The 17,958-nt window shown below is 41.9% G+C and overlaps 1 protein-coding gene across 4 annotated transcripts in view; it reads left to right on the plus strand.

Annotated features, from left to right (window-relative positions):
* Positions 1-17,958, plus strand: part of LOC132836821 (deoxycytidine kinase 2-like) — a 33,103-nt gene that overhangs the window by 1,157 nt on the left and 13,988 nt on the right. For 3 of the 4 annotated variants that reach the window (XM_060856291.1, XM_060856287.1, XM_060856290.1), the window contains exons 2-3: positions 6,780-6,895; positions 16,235-16,428. In XM_060856291.1, the coding sequence (XP_060712274.1) occupies positions 16,277-16,428 (152 nt within the window). In that variant the 5' untranslated portion in view covers positions 6,780-6,895; positions 16,235-16,276. The remainder of the gene's footprint in view (positions 1-6,779; positions 6,896-16,234; positions 16,429-17,958) is intronic. The other variant, XM_060856288.1, reaches the window with a different exon arrangement.

The following is a 17,958-nucleotide window of genomic DNA, read 5'->3' on the forward strand; positions in this document are numbered from 1 at the left end:
GGCACAATGAAAAGCTTTGTTTGCGAGCAATACAGGCAGGTCACTGAGTTAAGTAGCATAGATAGGTAAATAATAGGCAAACAGTGGCAAAAACAAAAGCACAGGATAGCTATGACTGCGTTGCCAAATACCAAACTAATATCATTTACAAATTCACTGATGACACCACCACAGTCGGTTGAATCTCACGCGATGAAACAGACTACAGACGGGAGGTGGAAGACCTGGAAACATGGTGCACTGAGAACAACCTAGCTCTCAATGCTGGAATAACCAAGGAACTCATTATTGACTTTCGGCAGGATCTAACTCATGCCCCTCTGCACATTAACAGCACAGAGGTGGAATGAGGGAGAGTGTCAAGCTCCTGGGAGTGGTCATCCACAACAAACTTTCTTGGACTCTTCATGTGGATGTACTGGTTACAAAGGCCCAACAATATCTCTTCCTCCTCAGGCAGCTGAGGAAATTTGGCATGACGGCGAATACCCTTGCCAACTTTTATAGGTGTGCCATCGAGAGCATTCTGTCTGGATGTATCACTACCTGGTACAGCAACTGTACCATTCAATATCTGAGACGGTTACAGAGAGGGGTGAACTCGGCCTGGACAATCACAAAGGCCCAACCTCCCATCTATAGAATCCATCTACCAGGCCCACTGTCAAGGAAAAGCCGCCAGCATTCTCAAAGATCCATCCTACCCTGGCAATGTTTTTCTACACCCTCTACCATCGGGGAGAAGGGACAGAAGCCTGAATACACGCACCAGCTGGTTTCGGAACAGTTTCTACCCTACTGTTGTTAGAATACCGAGTGGACTTGCAAACTCTTAACATTCGCTTGTACCTGTGTTTTTGTTTTTGCTGCTGTTTACCTATTATTTACTTACCTATGCTCCTTAACTCTGTGATCGGCCTGTATTGCTTGCAAGACAAAGCTTTTTCCTGTGCCTAGGTGCACGTGACAATAGATTCAATTCATGTTGAGAGTTTGTGAATCCATTCAGTATTATCACAACAGTAGGGTAGAAACTGTTTTGAAACCGGCTGGTGTGTGTGTTCAGGATTCTGTGATTATAATATTTTTAAAGGTTTAGTCCTGTTTATAGGTGTCATTGTCACAAAGTTTACATAGTTTAACCACTCAGTAGATGCCTGCTCTCAACTTGATCTTGAAATACAAACATATAATAAAACACACAATATCCTGGTTAATAGGGGTACAAAGTGCAAGCTGAAGGTTTGTGCTGAATTTTATAAGACACTATTTAAACCTCAGCTGGAGTGTTGTGTACAGTTTTTGGCGCCATGTTTTTGGAATAATGTGAACACTAACAAGTTGACAAGAATGGTTCCAGGGTTGACAGACTTGTGCTATGAAAAGAGAGTGGCGAAATTGGGACTGTTTTCCTTTCAAAGGAAAAGGGTATGGGACCTGGATAGTGTTGGGAGGGAAAGCCTGCCATTGGTCATAATCATTGAGTCGTAGAGATGTACAGCACGGAAACAGACCATTCGGTCCAACTCATCCATGCCACCAGATATCCCGAACCAATCTAGTCCCACCTGCCAGCACCCAGCTCATTTCCCTCTTAAACCCTTCCTATTCCGATCCAAATGCCTTTTAAATGTTGCAATCGTACTAGCCTCCACCACTCCCTCTGGCAGCTCATTCTACAAATATAACACACTCTGCGTGAAAAAATTGCCCTTTAGGTCCCTTTTATTTCTTTCCCCTCTCACCCTAAACCTATGCTCTAGTTCTGGACTTCCCCACCCCAGGGACAACACTTCGTCTATTTATCCTATCCAAGCCCCTCATGATGTTGTAGACCTCTACAAGGTCACTCTTAGCCTCCGACGCTTCAGGGAAAACAGCCCCAGCCTATGCAAACTCTCCCTATAGCTCAAATCCTCCCAACCCTGGCAAAATTCTTGGAAGTCTTTTCTGAACCCATTCAAGTTTCACAATATCCTTCCATTAGGAAGGAGACCAGAATTGCATGCAATACTCCAAAAGTGGCCTAGCCAATGCCCTGTACAGCCACAACATGACCTCCCAACTCCTGTACTCAATACTCTGACCAATAAAGGAAAGCATACCAAATGCCGCCTTCACTATCCTATGTATAATTTTGCCAGGGTTGAAGGATTTGAGCTATAGGGAGAGTTTGAATAGGCTGGGGCTGTTTTCCCTGAAGCGTCGGAGGCTAAGAGTGACCTTGTAGAGGTCTACAACATCATGAGGGGCTTGGATAGGATAAATAGACGAAGTGTTGTCCCTGGGGTGGGGAAGTCCAGAACTAGAGCATAGGTTTAGGGTGAGAGGGGAAAGAAATAAAAGGGACCTAAAGGGCAATTTTTTCACGCAGAGCGTGTTATATTTGTAGAATGAGCTGCCAGAGGGAGTGGTGGAGGCTAGTACGAGACGACACTTTCAGGGAGTTATGAACCTGCACTCCAAAATCTCTCTGTTCAACAACAGTCCCGAGGACTTTATCATTAAGTGTATAAGTCCTGCTAAGATTTGCTTTCCAAAAATGCAGCACCTTATATTTATCTAATTTAAACTCCATCTGCTTCTTGTCAGCCCATTGGCCCATCTGATCAAGATCCCGTTGTAATCTGAAGTAACTTTCTTTGCTGTCCACTACACCTCCAATTTTGGTGTCATTTGCAAACTTACTAACTATACCTCTTATGCTCACATCCAAATCATTTATATAAATGACGAAAAGTAGTGGACCCAGCACTGATCCTTGTGGCACTCCACTGGTCACAGGCCTCCAGTCTGAAAAACAACCCTCCACCACCACCCTCTGTCTTCTACCTTTGAGCCAGTTCTGTATCCAAAAGGCTAGTTCTCCCTGTGTTCCATGAGATCTAACCTTGCTCACCAGTCTCCCATGGGGAACCTTGTCGAATGCCTTACTGAAGTCCATATAGATCACATCTCCCGCTCTGCCCTCATCAATCCTCTTTGTTACTTCTTCAAAAAACTCAATCAAGTTTGTGAGACATGATTTCCTGTGCACAAAGGCATGTTGACTAACCCTAATCAATCCTTGCCTTTCCAAATACATGTACATCCTGTCCCTCAGGATTCCCTCCAACAACAACTTGTCAGGCTCACTGGGTTGTAGTTTCCTGGCTTGTCCTTACCACCCTTCTTAAATAGTGGCACCACATTAGCCAACCTCCAGTTTTCTGGCACCTTACATGTGACAATCAATGATACAAATATTTCAGCAAGGAACCCAGCAATCATTTCCATAGCTTCCCACAGAGTTCGAGAGTATACCTGATCAAGTCCTGGGAAATTACCCACTTTCAAGACATCGAGCACTTCCTCCTCTGTAATATGGACAGTTTTCAAGATATTACGATCTATTTCCCTACATTCTGTACTTTCCATGTTCTTTTCCACAGTAAATATGGCTGCAAAATGCTCATTTAGTTTCTCCCCCATTTCCTGCAGTTCCACATAAAAGCCGCCTTGCTGATCTTTGAGGGGCCCTATTCTCTTCCTCGTTGCCCTTTGTCCTTAATGTACTTGTAAAAACCCTTTCGATTCTCTTTAACTCTATTTGCCAAAGCTATCTCATGTTCCCTTTTCGCCCTCCTGATTTCCTTCTTAAATATACTCCTACTGCCTTTATACTCTTCTAAGGATTCATTTGAAGTATCTTGTCTATACTTGACATTTGCTTCCTTCTTTTTCTTAACCAAACCCTCAATTTCTTCCGTCATCCAGCATTCCTTACACCTACCAGCCTTTCCTTGCACAGGAATACACCTAACCGGAATATACTGTCTCTTGACTGTAGTTCTCTCATTTCTGAAGGCTTCCCATTTTCCAGCCATCCCTTTACCTGCGAACATCTGCCCCAAATCAGCGTTTGAAAGTTCTTGCCTAATACTGTTAAAATTAGCCTTCCTCCAATTTAGAACTTCAACTTTTAGATCTTGTCAATCCGTTTCCATCACGATTTTAAAACTAAAAGAATTATGGTCGCTGGCCCCAAAGTGCTCCCCCACTGACACCTCAGTCACCTGCCCTACCTTATTTCCCAAGAGTAGGTCAGGTTTTGCACCTTCTCTAGTAGGTACATCCACATACTGAATCAGAAAATGTTCTTGTACACACTTAACAAATTATTATCCATCTAAACCCTTAACACTATGGCAGTCCCAGTTTATATTTGGAAAGTTAAAATCCTCTACTATAACCACCCTATTATTCTTACAGATAACCAAGATCTCCTGACAAATCTATTTCTCAATTTCTGCTGACTGTTAGGGGGTCTATATAATACAATCCCAATAAAGTGATAATCCTTTTCTTATTTCTCAGTTCCACCAAAATAACTTCCCTGGATGTATTTCCAGGAATACTCTCCCTCAGTACAGCTGTAATGCTATCCCTTATCAAAAACGCTCCCCTCCTCTCTTGCCTCCCTTTCTATCCTCCCTTTGGCATTTGTATCCCAGAACATTAATCTGTCCATCCCTGAGCCACATTTCTGTAATTGCTATGATATCCCAGTCCCATGTAAAAAGACCGAGAATAAGAGGATCCAGGAATTTTTAAAAGAAACAGCTGCAATTTGCAACCTGAGAAGAGACATTTTCATGCAGTGAGAAGGTTGGGTTCAGAATGCACTGCCTGCAAGTGTGGCGGAAGCAGGTTCAAACAAAATAGTCAAGAGGGAGGAGAATGTATGACATTATGGTGAGAAAGCAACAGCACAACAGTCACCCATTATATCTATTTGGACAGGTGCTGCTGACAGTGTCCTGAAGTTTCATCCCGAGATAAGTACAATCTCATCTCTGTATTAGCTGAAAAGCACAAGAGTGGCCATGTGTCTTCTGGAATGTACTTTGTAAGATTCTGTGGAAAAATAGAAGTTGCTGGAAAAGTCTGGCAGCATCTGTGAACAGAAATCACAGTTAAAGTTTTGGGTTTGGTGACCCTTCCTCAGACTCATTTGAGATTCTGTGTCCATTTTGAAGAGAGATTTGCTTTCTTTCCAAAATGGATAATATGAGAATCACACGGATTGGATAGGTCGAGATGTATATGAATAAGTAAATTGTGAGTGTTCTGTGAAAAGCATGCTCAGTGTAAATAATAGCTTGTGTTCTTGAAGGACAGATGTTCAGAAATGTCAGAGTATTTTTCAAATGGGAGAGGTGAGCATGGTTGGCTGTGCTAGCATTTGTTTGGAGAACGTGTTCCCGTATATGTGCTGCACTTGTCTGAGGCCAGAGAGGCGCTAGTGCTGTCAAAACATCATCGATGAGTTGCTGCAGTGTACCTGATGCATACTGTAGACACTGTACACTGAGTGGTGGGTGTGAATATTTGTGGTGGTGAACCAAATGCCAACTGACCTGTTCTTGTAACCACACTATGCAGCTGATCCAATTATGTTTTTGGTCCATTGGTAACCTCTGAGATGTTATCTGTAGGATTCTGCTGTGGTAATGCCATTCAGTGTCAAGGTTAGATTGTGTTCTGCTGGAGGTGATCCTTGTCTGGTAACTGTGTGACACAAATGTTACTAGCCACTTATTATCTCAATCTTGAATGTTGTCTTGGTCTTGCTGCGTATGGATGTGAACTACTTCAACATCTGAGGAGTCATAATGGTATTGAGCATTGCACAATTGTCAGTGATTCTGTCCTTGTAATGGGATGGGTCATTTAAAAAGCAGCTGAAGATGATTGGACCGACTGGGTTGGGACAATGGGCCTCCAGTGATCACAACCACCACAATCTGTGTTAGTCTGACTCCAGATAAGATGGAATTTTCAACCTGATTACTATTCAGTTTGAATATTTTGGTGATTTCAAACAGATCTTGGGAAACTCTTGTGTGTTTTTCAAAGCACTGGATAGTATTGGAAGAAACACAAAGAACAGCCATACTCTAATCTATTTGTTCCAGTTACATATCAAAACTCTTTAGCAAATCACTATCCATTTAAGAATGAGCAGTTCCTTTTACTTGTGATCACATAAAGTGCTGACACAATATAAGAATGTCACGCAAGAAATAGGAACAGTAAGGGGCCATTTGATTCATCCCCAGCTTACCCTGTCGTTACATGAGATTTTGACTGACCTGGTTGTGGCCTTAACTCCATTTTCCTTTCCTTAACCTCTGACGCCCTTGTCAATCAAAAATCTGTCTAACTCATCCTTGAATATATTCAGTGGCGTAGCTTCAACTGCTCAGTAAGGAAGAGGAATTCGAGGTACAAACAAGCCTCTGAGAAATAAAAAAAAATTCTCCTCCTCTCCACCTTGAATACAAAAGCAGAAAATGCTGGAAATACCTGACAGATGTAGCAACAAGTAAACTGAACATTTCAAGTCTGAAAGCTGAAAATGTGTTGCTGGTTAAAGCACAGCAGGTTAGGCAGCATCCAAGGAATAGGAAATTCGATGTTTCGGGCATAAGCCCTTCATCAGGAACCTGATGAAGGGCTTATGCCCGAAACGTCGAATTTCCTATTCCTTGGATGCTGCCTAACCTGCTGTGCTTTAACCAGCAACACATTTTCAGCTGTGATCTCCAGCATCTGCAGACCTCATTTTTTACCCATTTCAAGTCTGAAAGCTTTGTTTTGGTGGTCAAAATAGCCAGGAGGAACTGGTATGAGTATCCTACAGGGTAATCAAAATGCAAACAAAAGCTATTAAACACTTCATGATCACGCTATTGTATTTCGTGAAAATTGACCTATTTCTTTCTGCTTTTACTTAGCCGTTGGTAAATCCACATTTGCTGAACTCTTGGAGCAGGTAGCTAGTAAGCAGTGGGAAATTGTTCGGGAGCCCATAGCCAAATGGTGCAACATTCCAACTTCCAGCAACAGTGAAGTAAGTATCAAATCCTTACAATGTGATCAAAACTGACCAAATTAGACCTGGAGGGGTGCTGTTTCTCTAATCAGAACAATGATCATCTTATTTTACAGTGGCATTAAAATATTTGTGGTCAAACCTTGCATTCACTGAATCCAGCAGACAGTTTTATTTCTTTTAGGGCTCTCCCAAAGGGCTACCTTTTAGAAATTGGGGCTTTTTAATTCTGATAAAAAATGAGGTCTGCAGATGCTGGAGATTCGGAGAAAGTGAGGACTGTGGATGCAGGAGATCAAAGTCGAGAGTGTGTTACTGGGAAAGCATAGCAGGTCAGGCAACATCCGAGGAGCAGGTGAATCGATGTTTCGGACACAAGCCCTTCTTCAGGAATAAGGCTTGTGGGTTGGGACTGAGAGATAAATGGGAGGACGTGTGGGGTTGCGGGGAGGTAGCTGGGACAATGATAGGTGGATGAAGGTGAGGGAGAAGGTGATAGGTCAGAGGGGGACAATGATTGACGGGTCCAGAGGGTGGGGCCGAGTTGGAGGCTTGGTTCTCGGATAATATGGGGCCAAGGGAAATGAGGAAACTGTTGAAAGCCACATTTGTCCCATGTGGTTGCAGGGTCCTAAGGTGGAAGATGAGGCGTTCCTCCTCCAGGCGTCAGGTGGTAACGGTTTGGCAGTGGTGGAGGCCCAAGACCTGCATGTCCTTGACGGAGTGGGAGGGGGAGTTGAAGTTGAAGTGGATGATACATTCGTGTGGTAATGGTAATTTCTGTCGACATCTGGACATGTGTTTCTATTTGGACACACAGCAAAGTAGAATTAGAAAAACTTTTATCAGTATTGTCAATAATTCTAAGAGAGGTGCAAGGCAGAAAATATAGTTGAGAATCAACAGGAATACTGATGGTGTACAGGGAGGGGAAACAGCTAATCAGAGAAGCAAAGAAAAACCACGAGAAAAGACTATCAGCTAATATAAAAGGAAATCCCAAAAGCTTCTGGAGGCAAATAAGTCGTAAGAAGGTTGTTAAAGCAGGAGCAGGGCTTATGCGAGGCCAAAGAGAGGATTTGCATTGGAGGCAGGGGCATATCTCAGATTTTAAGTGAACATGTTGCATTTGTCCTTGCAAAAGAGGAGGATGCTGCCCAGGATAATGGTAACAGAGGAGGAAATGTTCAAAATGAATAAGGCAGAAGTATTGAAGAGATTTTTAGTATATCATGTCAACAAGGCATTGGGGCTCGAGGAAATGCATTCAAGGATTTTGAAGGAAATGAGAGTGGAAATCTTAGGAGAAACCTTTCAGTCTTCTTGGACTTAAGGGTCGTGCCAGAAGACTGGAGAATTGCAAAGATGGCCTTGTTCAAGAAAGATGATAAAGGTAATTACAGACCAGTTACTTGAACTTCGGTGATGAGAGAAAGCCGAGAAAAAACTAATCGGGAGGAAATTAGTCGTCATGTGGAAAAAGGTGGGTTGATGAGGAAGTATCAACATGCATTTCTGAAGGGAAAATCATGTTTAACTAATGTATCAGAGTTTTTGGAAAAGGTAACGTAAAGGGGCCAAGGCTCCATATGCATTATTGATATGGTATACATAGATTCCAGAAGGTTGGATAATGGGCAGAGATCCGCAAGGATCTGAGTTGGTGGGGTGGGGGGGGTGCGGCGGGCGGCGGGAGTCGCCTCTCCTTGAAGGAGGAGGTGAAAGCTGCAGCCCTTCTGATTTGAAACTGGTACAAACTCATATGGATTTTAAATGACTTTTTTCGCTTCCTCATACTCCCCAGATACCTCCTCTGATCGTGATGCAAAGATTTCACTACCCCTACCTACAAGTTTTGTTTGGATGGCCATTTGTTTAGCCATTTTTTCAAATGAGATGAAAAAGGCTTCCACATCCTTCCCATTAAATTTAGGCAATGTTTGGACATATCTAAACAGTTTCTCACTCGGCTTCTGACTACCATGTGCTTGCTCATCCTCACTCTCTTCCTCACTGAGCCTACCTTCAGCCTTATCTCCATCCTTTTAAGCTGACTTTCCTATTAAAGTGTCAGTTTCTGATGTTCAAACTCTCTCTCTTTTTCTTTCTCTTCTGCTCAAGCCCTTCGTTCTTTTTCTTTCTCTCCTGTTTTTAACCGTAGCTCAAACTGTTTCTGCTGCTCATTCCTTATCTCTCGCCTCTAACTCAAGCTGCTTTCTTTGCAGTTGAAGTTTTGCTATCTCTACAGATTCTCCAGCATGTTTAAATGCTGAGCTACTGCTGTAATTATTTTTCCTTTCCTCACAGAAGCAGACAATTCCAACCCCAGCTTCTCTGATAATTCCTGCAGCTTGGTTTTATTCATCTTTTGCAAAACTTCTCAAGTCACCGCATCCATTTCCAGAAATCTTTTGGTGACTGAAAGAGCCATTACTATCCCAAAACTTGTCTCCCGAACCAAACCAACCCCCGACATAAAGACACTAGCACCTACCACTCACTCCCACAAATAGCCCTAAATCTGTCATGGACAAGGCCTGACCACTCAAAACATTCTGAAGCAGGCCGTCCAGACCATAACTTTACAATTTGTTTTGATAAGTGCACAGTGAAAATTACCCAGATTAAGTTAGCTAGGTTGACTACCAGGTTTTAAAACAGACAAAAATTTACTCTCAGAATTACACAATGAAACACAAAGAACAGAATGAAGAAGTCTATCCAAAACAGACTTAATTATGCTATTCCGAATATATACAACAATGCCAACAAACAAACTGCCTTAAACACAGTAAAAATGAAACAAAGACTAACAGGTTGAGGTTAGAAGGGTGGTAGGAAAGAGAGTCTAGCAACCATGTTTCCACACAGCCCACAGCTGAACTCCCTCATTAGTTCTGGACTGAACTGCTAAGCTCAAGAGTTGGTCATGCTCCCTTGACTGATACAAGTTACTTCTAAAAACATAAAAGCTTTGGCCTAAAGTCTCACTTGTTTACGTATAAACAAAAAGCCTCTCTGTACCTTTTAACCTCTGGACCAAACCAGACATTTCAGAGCCTGGAATGTTTTATGACCCCTCTGAAAAAAAAGGATCTTTGATAAAAAGGACCAGTTTTGTGGAACTCCAGAAGGACTTTGACAATTAGTGGAATGGGCGGATAAGTGACAAATGACATTCAGTGTAGAGAAGGGTGAGGTGATGCATTTTGCTCGGAAGAACATTGAGAGACAATATAAAATAGTGGGTACAATTCAAAAGGAGGTGCAGGAGCAAAGACCTGGGTGTGGACAGGTCTTTGACTTGTGCAGACAATGGCAGAACAAGTGGAGAGAACAGTAAATAAAGTGAACATTGTTCTCAGTTTTATTATTAGAGTGAAGGACATTTAACTTATGCCAGACACTTGCTAGAACTCAGTTGGAGTATTGTGTGCTATGTGTTGTGAGTGCCACATCACAGGAAAGATGTGAATCAGTTGGAGATAAGTTTCCAATAATGTTTCCAGTGATGAAAATTTTCAGTTATAATGGTAGATTGAAGAACTTGAGCCTGTTCTTGGAGAGAAGACTGTCAAAAGAAGATTTGATGGAGATATTCAAAACCAGGAGCAGGCTGGACAAAGTAGGTTCAGAGAAGCTGTTCCCACTCACAAAAGAACGAGAGGGCTTAGATTAGCAGTGATGCGCATGTGAGGCAAGGTGGTGTGAGCAATAACTTTTTCACATTGTGAGTAGTTCGGGTAGGAATGCATTGTCTGGGGCAGGGTCAAGAGTGAGAGCAAAGCAGTCTGGCATTATATAAACATTTCCTCAAACATTTCCGTGCTTTTACTGACAGGGAAACATCTCTGTGCTTGGTTGCTCCTAAGATTGAACTTTCATGTGAATTTTGGGAGGGTTTTGGGATAGATTTTCCAGTCACCTCTGCATGTTGTGAGTACAGATTAAGTCGTAAGTCTGGTGATTCTTCTTCTTTAACAATTTGCCAGAATAAACCAAAGTATTAAACTTGAACCTCAAATGAAATTGTAACATTTTGCAATGTCACACTGTTGCCTGCTTCTTGAACCAAAATACTTACATACACACTTCATAATAAAACTTGTGAAATGAACAAGAGATTTTATTTGGGACTTGTTAATTTGGCTTTATTGCAGCTCTGATTTGAAATTTTGGCTAGACTTCCTCTGAGAAAATGAAAGGACTAGCATGTGTTATAGACATTGCATCTTGACAGGATTGCAAATTTGAAAAGAAAATGCACCTTACGAAAATACAGTAATATCTTGCATTCTGTAGACCTGGGTGCTATTCATTGTTTTTTTTTCTGAGGTTGCAAGGAGTTGATGAGTTATAGTGTCACTGAATTATCTCCAATTAAGATGTGATTGATTTTTTTTTAAATAAACTGGGTCAGAACACTACTTTGAGATCACTGATCGCAGGTCCAAAAAACATTCCATAAGTTGCTGTTTTCTGCAATTATGTGGCTAGGTGGTGGTACTGCTGTGTCTGAGTCAGAAAACTGTGTGCTACTGCCACTGTGTCAAGCACAAAGAAGTTATTAACATGACAGGACAGACCTGAGGTCTAATGTTTCATGGGAAAAGTTAATACTTTTGAGTGCCAGTGAAGTTGTGACAAAAGCAAGGAACCCCGTTGTTAAACCCGAGATGAATTTATGAAAATCCTTGTTATCTCTGTGTGTCTCAAAGTGCTTCATATGAAGAATCAACCAAACAGTTTGAGGTAATGTCTTGGAAACAATTGAAAAATTGGTTGATTCGATTCAGGGGAGGTTCATACGTTGCATTGTATCCAACAGTGAACCTTTCATGTTCCCAGATACTACAGCCATTTGAACTTTGCGATTACAGAGGTTATTAAAGTGAACGTCGTACATTCACTGCCCAAGTTTTCACCAGCAATGTTGAGCCACCAAATTGCATGAAATCACATCTGTGTTCACATGCATGAACCTGCAACTTATTTGAAGAATTGACTCCTCCGTTAAACTTATAACTTTCAATTTGTTGCAATGACTCTACTTCTACTTTAGAAGATGAATAACAATAAGCAAAACATATCTGAAATTTCTTAGCAATGAAACATTAAAAGGTAAATATTGTCTCTCTTTGTTAATATGAACAAGAAGATTGAAAGCATGAGACAATATAATATTCACATCACAGATCTGTCTATGTTTGCACAGGTAAATATTCAATTCATGTAAGGTTTCTGAAATTGTAAAATAGGAGAGTTAATGGGGGAAATCAGAAACCCGAATTAAAGGAGGAGAACTCAGGGGAGGTTACTAAAATCTCCAGCACAGACATAAGTAGGAGAGCGTATGGAAAGGGTTAGGCATCAAACTTCAAGCACACTGGACAAACAAATAACATTGAGAAGAGGGACAGTTAATACAGGACTGAAGGGGTTATATCTGAATGCACGCTGTGTAAGGAATAAGGTAAGTGAGCTTGTGGCACAGATCGAAATTGGCAGGTATGACATGGTGGACATCACAGTGACATTACTGCAAGGGGATCAAGACTGGGAGCTGAATATTCAAGGATATACATCCTATTGAAAAGATAGGCAGGTGGGCAGAGGGGGTGGAGTTGCCTTATTAGTGAGAGTGAACTGGGAAAATCAGGTTGGTAATGGATTGCAAGAAAAGGGATTTGTGGAATGTCTATGAGATAGCTTTTTGAAGCAGCTTGTGATGGAGCCCATGAGGCAATACTGGATTTAGTGTTGGACAATGAGGCAGACTTGATAAGGGAGCTTCAGGTGAAGGAAGCCTTAGGAGGCAGTGATCATAATATGATTGAATTTACTCTGCAATTTGAGGGGGAGAATATAGAATCTGAGGTCATGGTATTACAGCTGAATAAAGGCAACTACAGAGGTATGAGGGAGGAGCTGGGTAGAATAAACTGGGAGAGGAGCCTAGCAGGAAAGACAGTGGAACAGCAATGGCAGAATTTCTGGGAGTAATTCAGGAGATTCAGCAGAGATTCATCCCGAGGAAAAAGAAGCATGGTGCAGAGAGGATGAGGCAATCATGGCTGACTAGGGAAGTCAGAGATAGCATAAAAGCAAAAGAGAAAGCACATAATGTGGGGAAGGGTAGTGGGAAGCTTACAAAGACCAACAGAGGGCAACAAAAAAGTAATATGAAGGAAGACTGTACGTTTCTTTAGAATGTGTAAAGAGCAAATGGGAAGCAAAAGTGGACATTGGGCCATTGGAAAATGACGCTAGAGCGATAGGAGTGGGGAACAAGGAAATGGCAGAGGAACTGAATAATTACTTTGCGCCAATCATCATATTGGAAGACATGAGTAATATCCCAAAAATTCAAGAGAGTAAGGGGGCAGAGTTGAGTATGGTGAACATCACCAAGAGAAGATGCTCAAAAAACTGAATGGCCTGAAGGTGGATAAACCAGGTGGATTATACCCCAGAGTTATAAGGGAGGTAGCTGAAGAAATAGTGAAGGTGTTAGTGGTGAGTTTTCAGTAATTGCTAGAATCAGGAAGGTTTGCAGAGGACTGGAAAATCACTGAGGTGACATTCCTACTTAAAAAGTGAGTAAGGCAAAAGACAGAAAGTTACAGACTGATTAGCATAACCTCAGTCATGGGTAAGATCCTGGAATCCATTGTGAAAGGTGAGATTTCTGAATACTTGAAAGTGTTTGGCAAAATAGGGCAAGGTCAGTATGGTTTCATCAATGAGAAGTCATGCCTCACAAATCCTCTAGAATTCTTTGAGGAAGTAACGGGCAGGTTAGACCAAGGAGAGCCAATGGATGTTATCAACCTGAATTTCAAGAAGGCCTTTGACAGGGTGCTGCACAAATGCTACTGAGTAAGATAAGGGTCTGTGGTGTCAGAGACAAGGTGCTTGCATGGATAGAAGCCTGGCTGTCTAGCAGAAAGCAGAGAGTGGGGATAAAAGAGTCCTTCTCAGGATGGCAGCTGGTAACAAGTGGTGTTCCACAAGGCTCAGTGTTGGGACCACAACTTTTCACTTTATACATTAACAATCTAAATGAAGGAATGGAAGGCATTTTGGCTAAGTTTGCAGATGACACAAAGATAGGTAGAGGTACAGGTAGCATTGAGGTGATGGGGAGGCTGTAGAGGATTTGAACAGGTTAGTAGAGTGGACAGAGAAATGGCCATTGGAGTACAACGTGGGAAAGTGTGAGGTCATGCACTTTGATATGGAGAATAGAGGCGTAGACTATTTTCTAAATGGGGAGAACATTCAGAAGTCTGAAGTGCATAAAGACTTGGGAATTCTACTCAGGATTCTCTCAAGATAAACTTGCAGGTTGAGTCATTAGTTAGGAAGGCAAATGCAGTAATGGCACTTATTTTGAGAGGACTTGAATATAAAAGCAGGGATGTACCTCTGCGGCTCTAGTAGGCGCTGGTCAGAGCACATTTGGAGTATTGTGCACCATTTTGGGCCCCATATCTCAGGAAGGATGTACTGGTGTGAAGTGTGTTCAGAAAAGGTTCACTAGAATGGTCCCAGGAGTGAAAAGCTGAACAAACGAGCAACCTTTGAAGATTCTGGGTCTGTACTCAATGGAGTTGAGAATGTTGAGGGAGGATCTCATTGAAACATGATGAATAGCCTGGACAGAGTAGATGTTTCCATTGATGGGAGAGTTAAGGACCCAAGGGAGTAACCTGAGAGTAAAGGGAAGACCTTTTAGAACAGAGGTAAGGAGAAACGTCTCCAGCCAGAGAGTGGTGAATCTGTGGAAGGCTGTGGAGGCCAGGTCATTGAGTATATTTAAGACTGAGATAGATGGGTTCTGAACCATCAAGTGTTACATGGAGAAAACAAGAGAATGAGGTTGAGAAACTAATCAACCGTGATTAAATAGCGAAGCAGATCCGATGGGCTGAATTATGTAATTTCTGCCCCATGTCTGATACTCTTCTGGTAAACAAGTATGCAACTCAAATTGAATCATGTGAAAGGATTTCCACAAAGAATTTTGATTTTGTAGTAACATAGTTTACTGTGAGATTCCCAACAGAAGTGTTATCCTTGAAAATAATTCTGAATCATTCATTGTGCGGTAAAGAATTGATTATTGACTGCTCTGACTGCAGATGCTGGAATCCAAAGTCTACAGACAGGAGGCTGGAAGAACACAGCAAATCAGGCAGCATCAGGAGTTGGAGATGTAGATGTTTCGGGTGTAACCCTTCTTCAGGTCCCACACCCAAAACTTTGACTTTTCCACCTCCTGTTGCTATCTGGCTTGTAGTGTTCTTCCAACCTCCAGCCTGGCTTAAAGGGAATTCAACAATTGAAATGACGAACCAAGAATCATAGATTTTTAATCGTGTCGAATCAGGCCCTTGGCCCTTTGAACCTACAGCAATCCTGCGAAGAGCATCCCACCCTCAACTCCCCTATCCCCACCCTATTCCTAAAACCCTGCATTTCCCATGGCTGTTCCACCAAACCTGTATATGTTTGGATTGCGGGAGGAAACTAGAGCATCCAGAGTAAACCCACAGGGAGAATGTGCAAACTCCAAATAGATAGTTGCCCAAGGATGGGTGGAGAAGTGTGGATAAAATTACTGAAGGATGATGGGGGAACAAAAGTGTTCCATGTGGCTGTTATCCTTGCTGATCTGTTTGTTAAATGATAAATAAAAACTCGAGCTAGTGGTAAAGCACTGTGTGTCACTTTCGCAGAGTTGCAACAAACTTGGCACATCTCATCTCAACCTCGGCTGATGCTCAAGGATAGAACTGATGAAGTGTTGCATTGTTGGGAGCCAAATCCATCAGCTGAGTTAAACCAAGAGCCCATTTGCCCAATTTGGTGGAGCATTTTGAGAAAGAGTCCTCCTCATGATCTGGCTGATGTTTATCTCTCAACCAATGTGAAAAAGAAAGATTATGTTATTACTAGTTTCACTTCTGTTTGTATGTCCTTCCTGAATGAAAATTGACTGTGAGATCTGCTTAGGTTATCACAGAAAGTATATTTGATAAGTATTTAATCGATTATCAAGTGCCATTGGGTATCCTCAGTGGAGGAAAGACAGGTTATACAATTTTTGAAAACATAAAGTTAACAGCATGTTACGGTATAAAATAAATCAAGCCAATAATGTCACAAGTCAGTCAGCAGAAAATGAAAATGGACTTGTGTTTCAAATGAAATTTGACTACAGTGGGATTATTCTGAAAATTGACTCATCTCTTCCAGCTGCTGACTCAGCAGATGCAAATGTGCAACATTTTCCATTGTATTTCAGTATTCAGCTTTCACAGTTTTTATTAACAAATGTTTGTTATTCCCTAGAAGCTGTCTTCCACACAAAAGACTGCTGGTAACCTACTTCAGATGTTGTATCAGGATCCCCACCGTTGGTCCTACACCTTTCAGTCATACTCCTGTATGAGCCGAATCAAGGTCCATTTGGCACCAGTATCTCCCAGACTACTAAGTGCAGAACAACCAGTGCAGATATTTGAAAGATCAGTCTACAGTGACAGGTAACTACATGGCTACAGTGTTGACTCTTAATACTATCGACTTGGTGTGTCCACCAAAGTGGAGTGGGAAGTGCAAAACTTCAGTCACCATCTATTTCAGTGGAATACCTCAGTGCCTCATTGGTGACTTCTCTGTTTTATTGAATGTACCCAGGAAAGACATAGTTAGTCTTTTTGATCTTAAAGACAGCAAGGAATGTGAGGACAAAGTGGGAATGTGACATTGAGATAGAGGATCAGCTATGGTAATATTGAATGACAGAGCAGGCTCAAAGTGCCAAATAGCCTATTCCTGCTCCTAGTTTATTTGTTTCATTATGGGTTAACTACACTGAGACCGGTATCCTGTCACCAAGTTACCCTTTATTTACACATGAATGGTCCTTGACCCTCATACTACCTCTTCAGTTCACAGAATGTCAGCATCTCTAATGCTCCCTTTTCTATCTTATCAGCCAGGATTCCCTGATTGGACCACATTAACAGCCTCAGTTAGGGACCTCAGATTCTATGAGGTCCACTGACTGATCTCACTACAATCACGACACATTCCACCTATTGTCGTGAAGTGGGTAATTATGGATTTTTTTTGAGTTATCATTTGCATCTGTGAAATCCACAAGTAGCATAGTGGCAGTTTTCCTGGATCATTGATCCTAAGACCCAGGAAAATAGTCTGGGAAGATGGGTTCCAAACTAAGGCAGCTGGTGGAATTCAGTTAATTAATCAAGCTGGATGATTTGATGGGAAGGTTATTGGGAAACAAAATCTGCACTGAAAAGCTAGTGTCATGAACACTGGCCAAGAAACTATCAGATGATCATTTAAAAATGTCACTGGTTCACTAATATCATTCAGGGAAGGAAATCCTCTGTTTTAAACTTGGTCTGCTCTACAGAGCAACACTGTTTGGTTGACTCTTGTGGAGTCTGGCCCAGTCCATTACATGTCCCACAGGTCAATTGAGCAATATCCTCGAAATATCATACTCTCTGCACCCGATGTTCAACAGACAATGGATCATCACCATCCCTGTCTGAGCCACTTTTCCATGGATAGCACAGATCCACCATAGAGAGTGGCAGCATTGATGACTGTTAGAAAGGAGTTACCATCTGAATACTTGATGTTGACTTTGAACCTCATGATTTGGGAAGGGAAATCTGTTGATTACCATCCATCCTGCCTCTGTTAAGGAACTAACATTATCCCATGTTGAAAACAACTTTGAAAGTCTTTGAGGGTGGCAAGGACAGAGAATGTTCTCTCGGCAGGGACAGTCATGTCCATCCCAAGAGTGGCTCAGTACCATAACTAAAAACTGAACTGACCGAGTCCTGAATACTATTCTAGTCGTTGGTCACTCAGCTTATCCATCAAAATAACAGCACCATCCTTGTAGAGATGAAATCTCGCCTTCACATTAACAGTACCATCTGTCATGTTTTCTAGCACAACAGTACCATACTAAATGGGATACATAGAGCATTTAAACTGCTCAGACCTCTGCAATACTGGGTACTTGATCT

This window comes from Hemiscyllium ocellatum, chromosome 48 (genome assembly GCF_020745735.1).
Source record: "Hemiscyllium ocellatum isolate sHemOce1 chromosome 48, sHemOce1.pat.X.cur, whole genome shotgun sequence".
Taxonomy (NCBI): Eukaryota; Metazoa; Chordata; class Chondrichthyes; order Orectolobiformes; family Hemiscylliidae; genus Hemiscyllium; species Hemiscyllium ocellatum.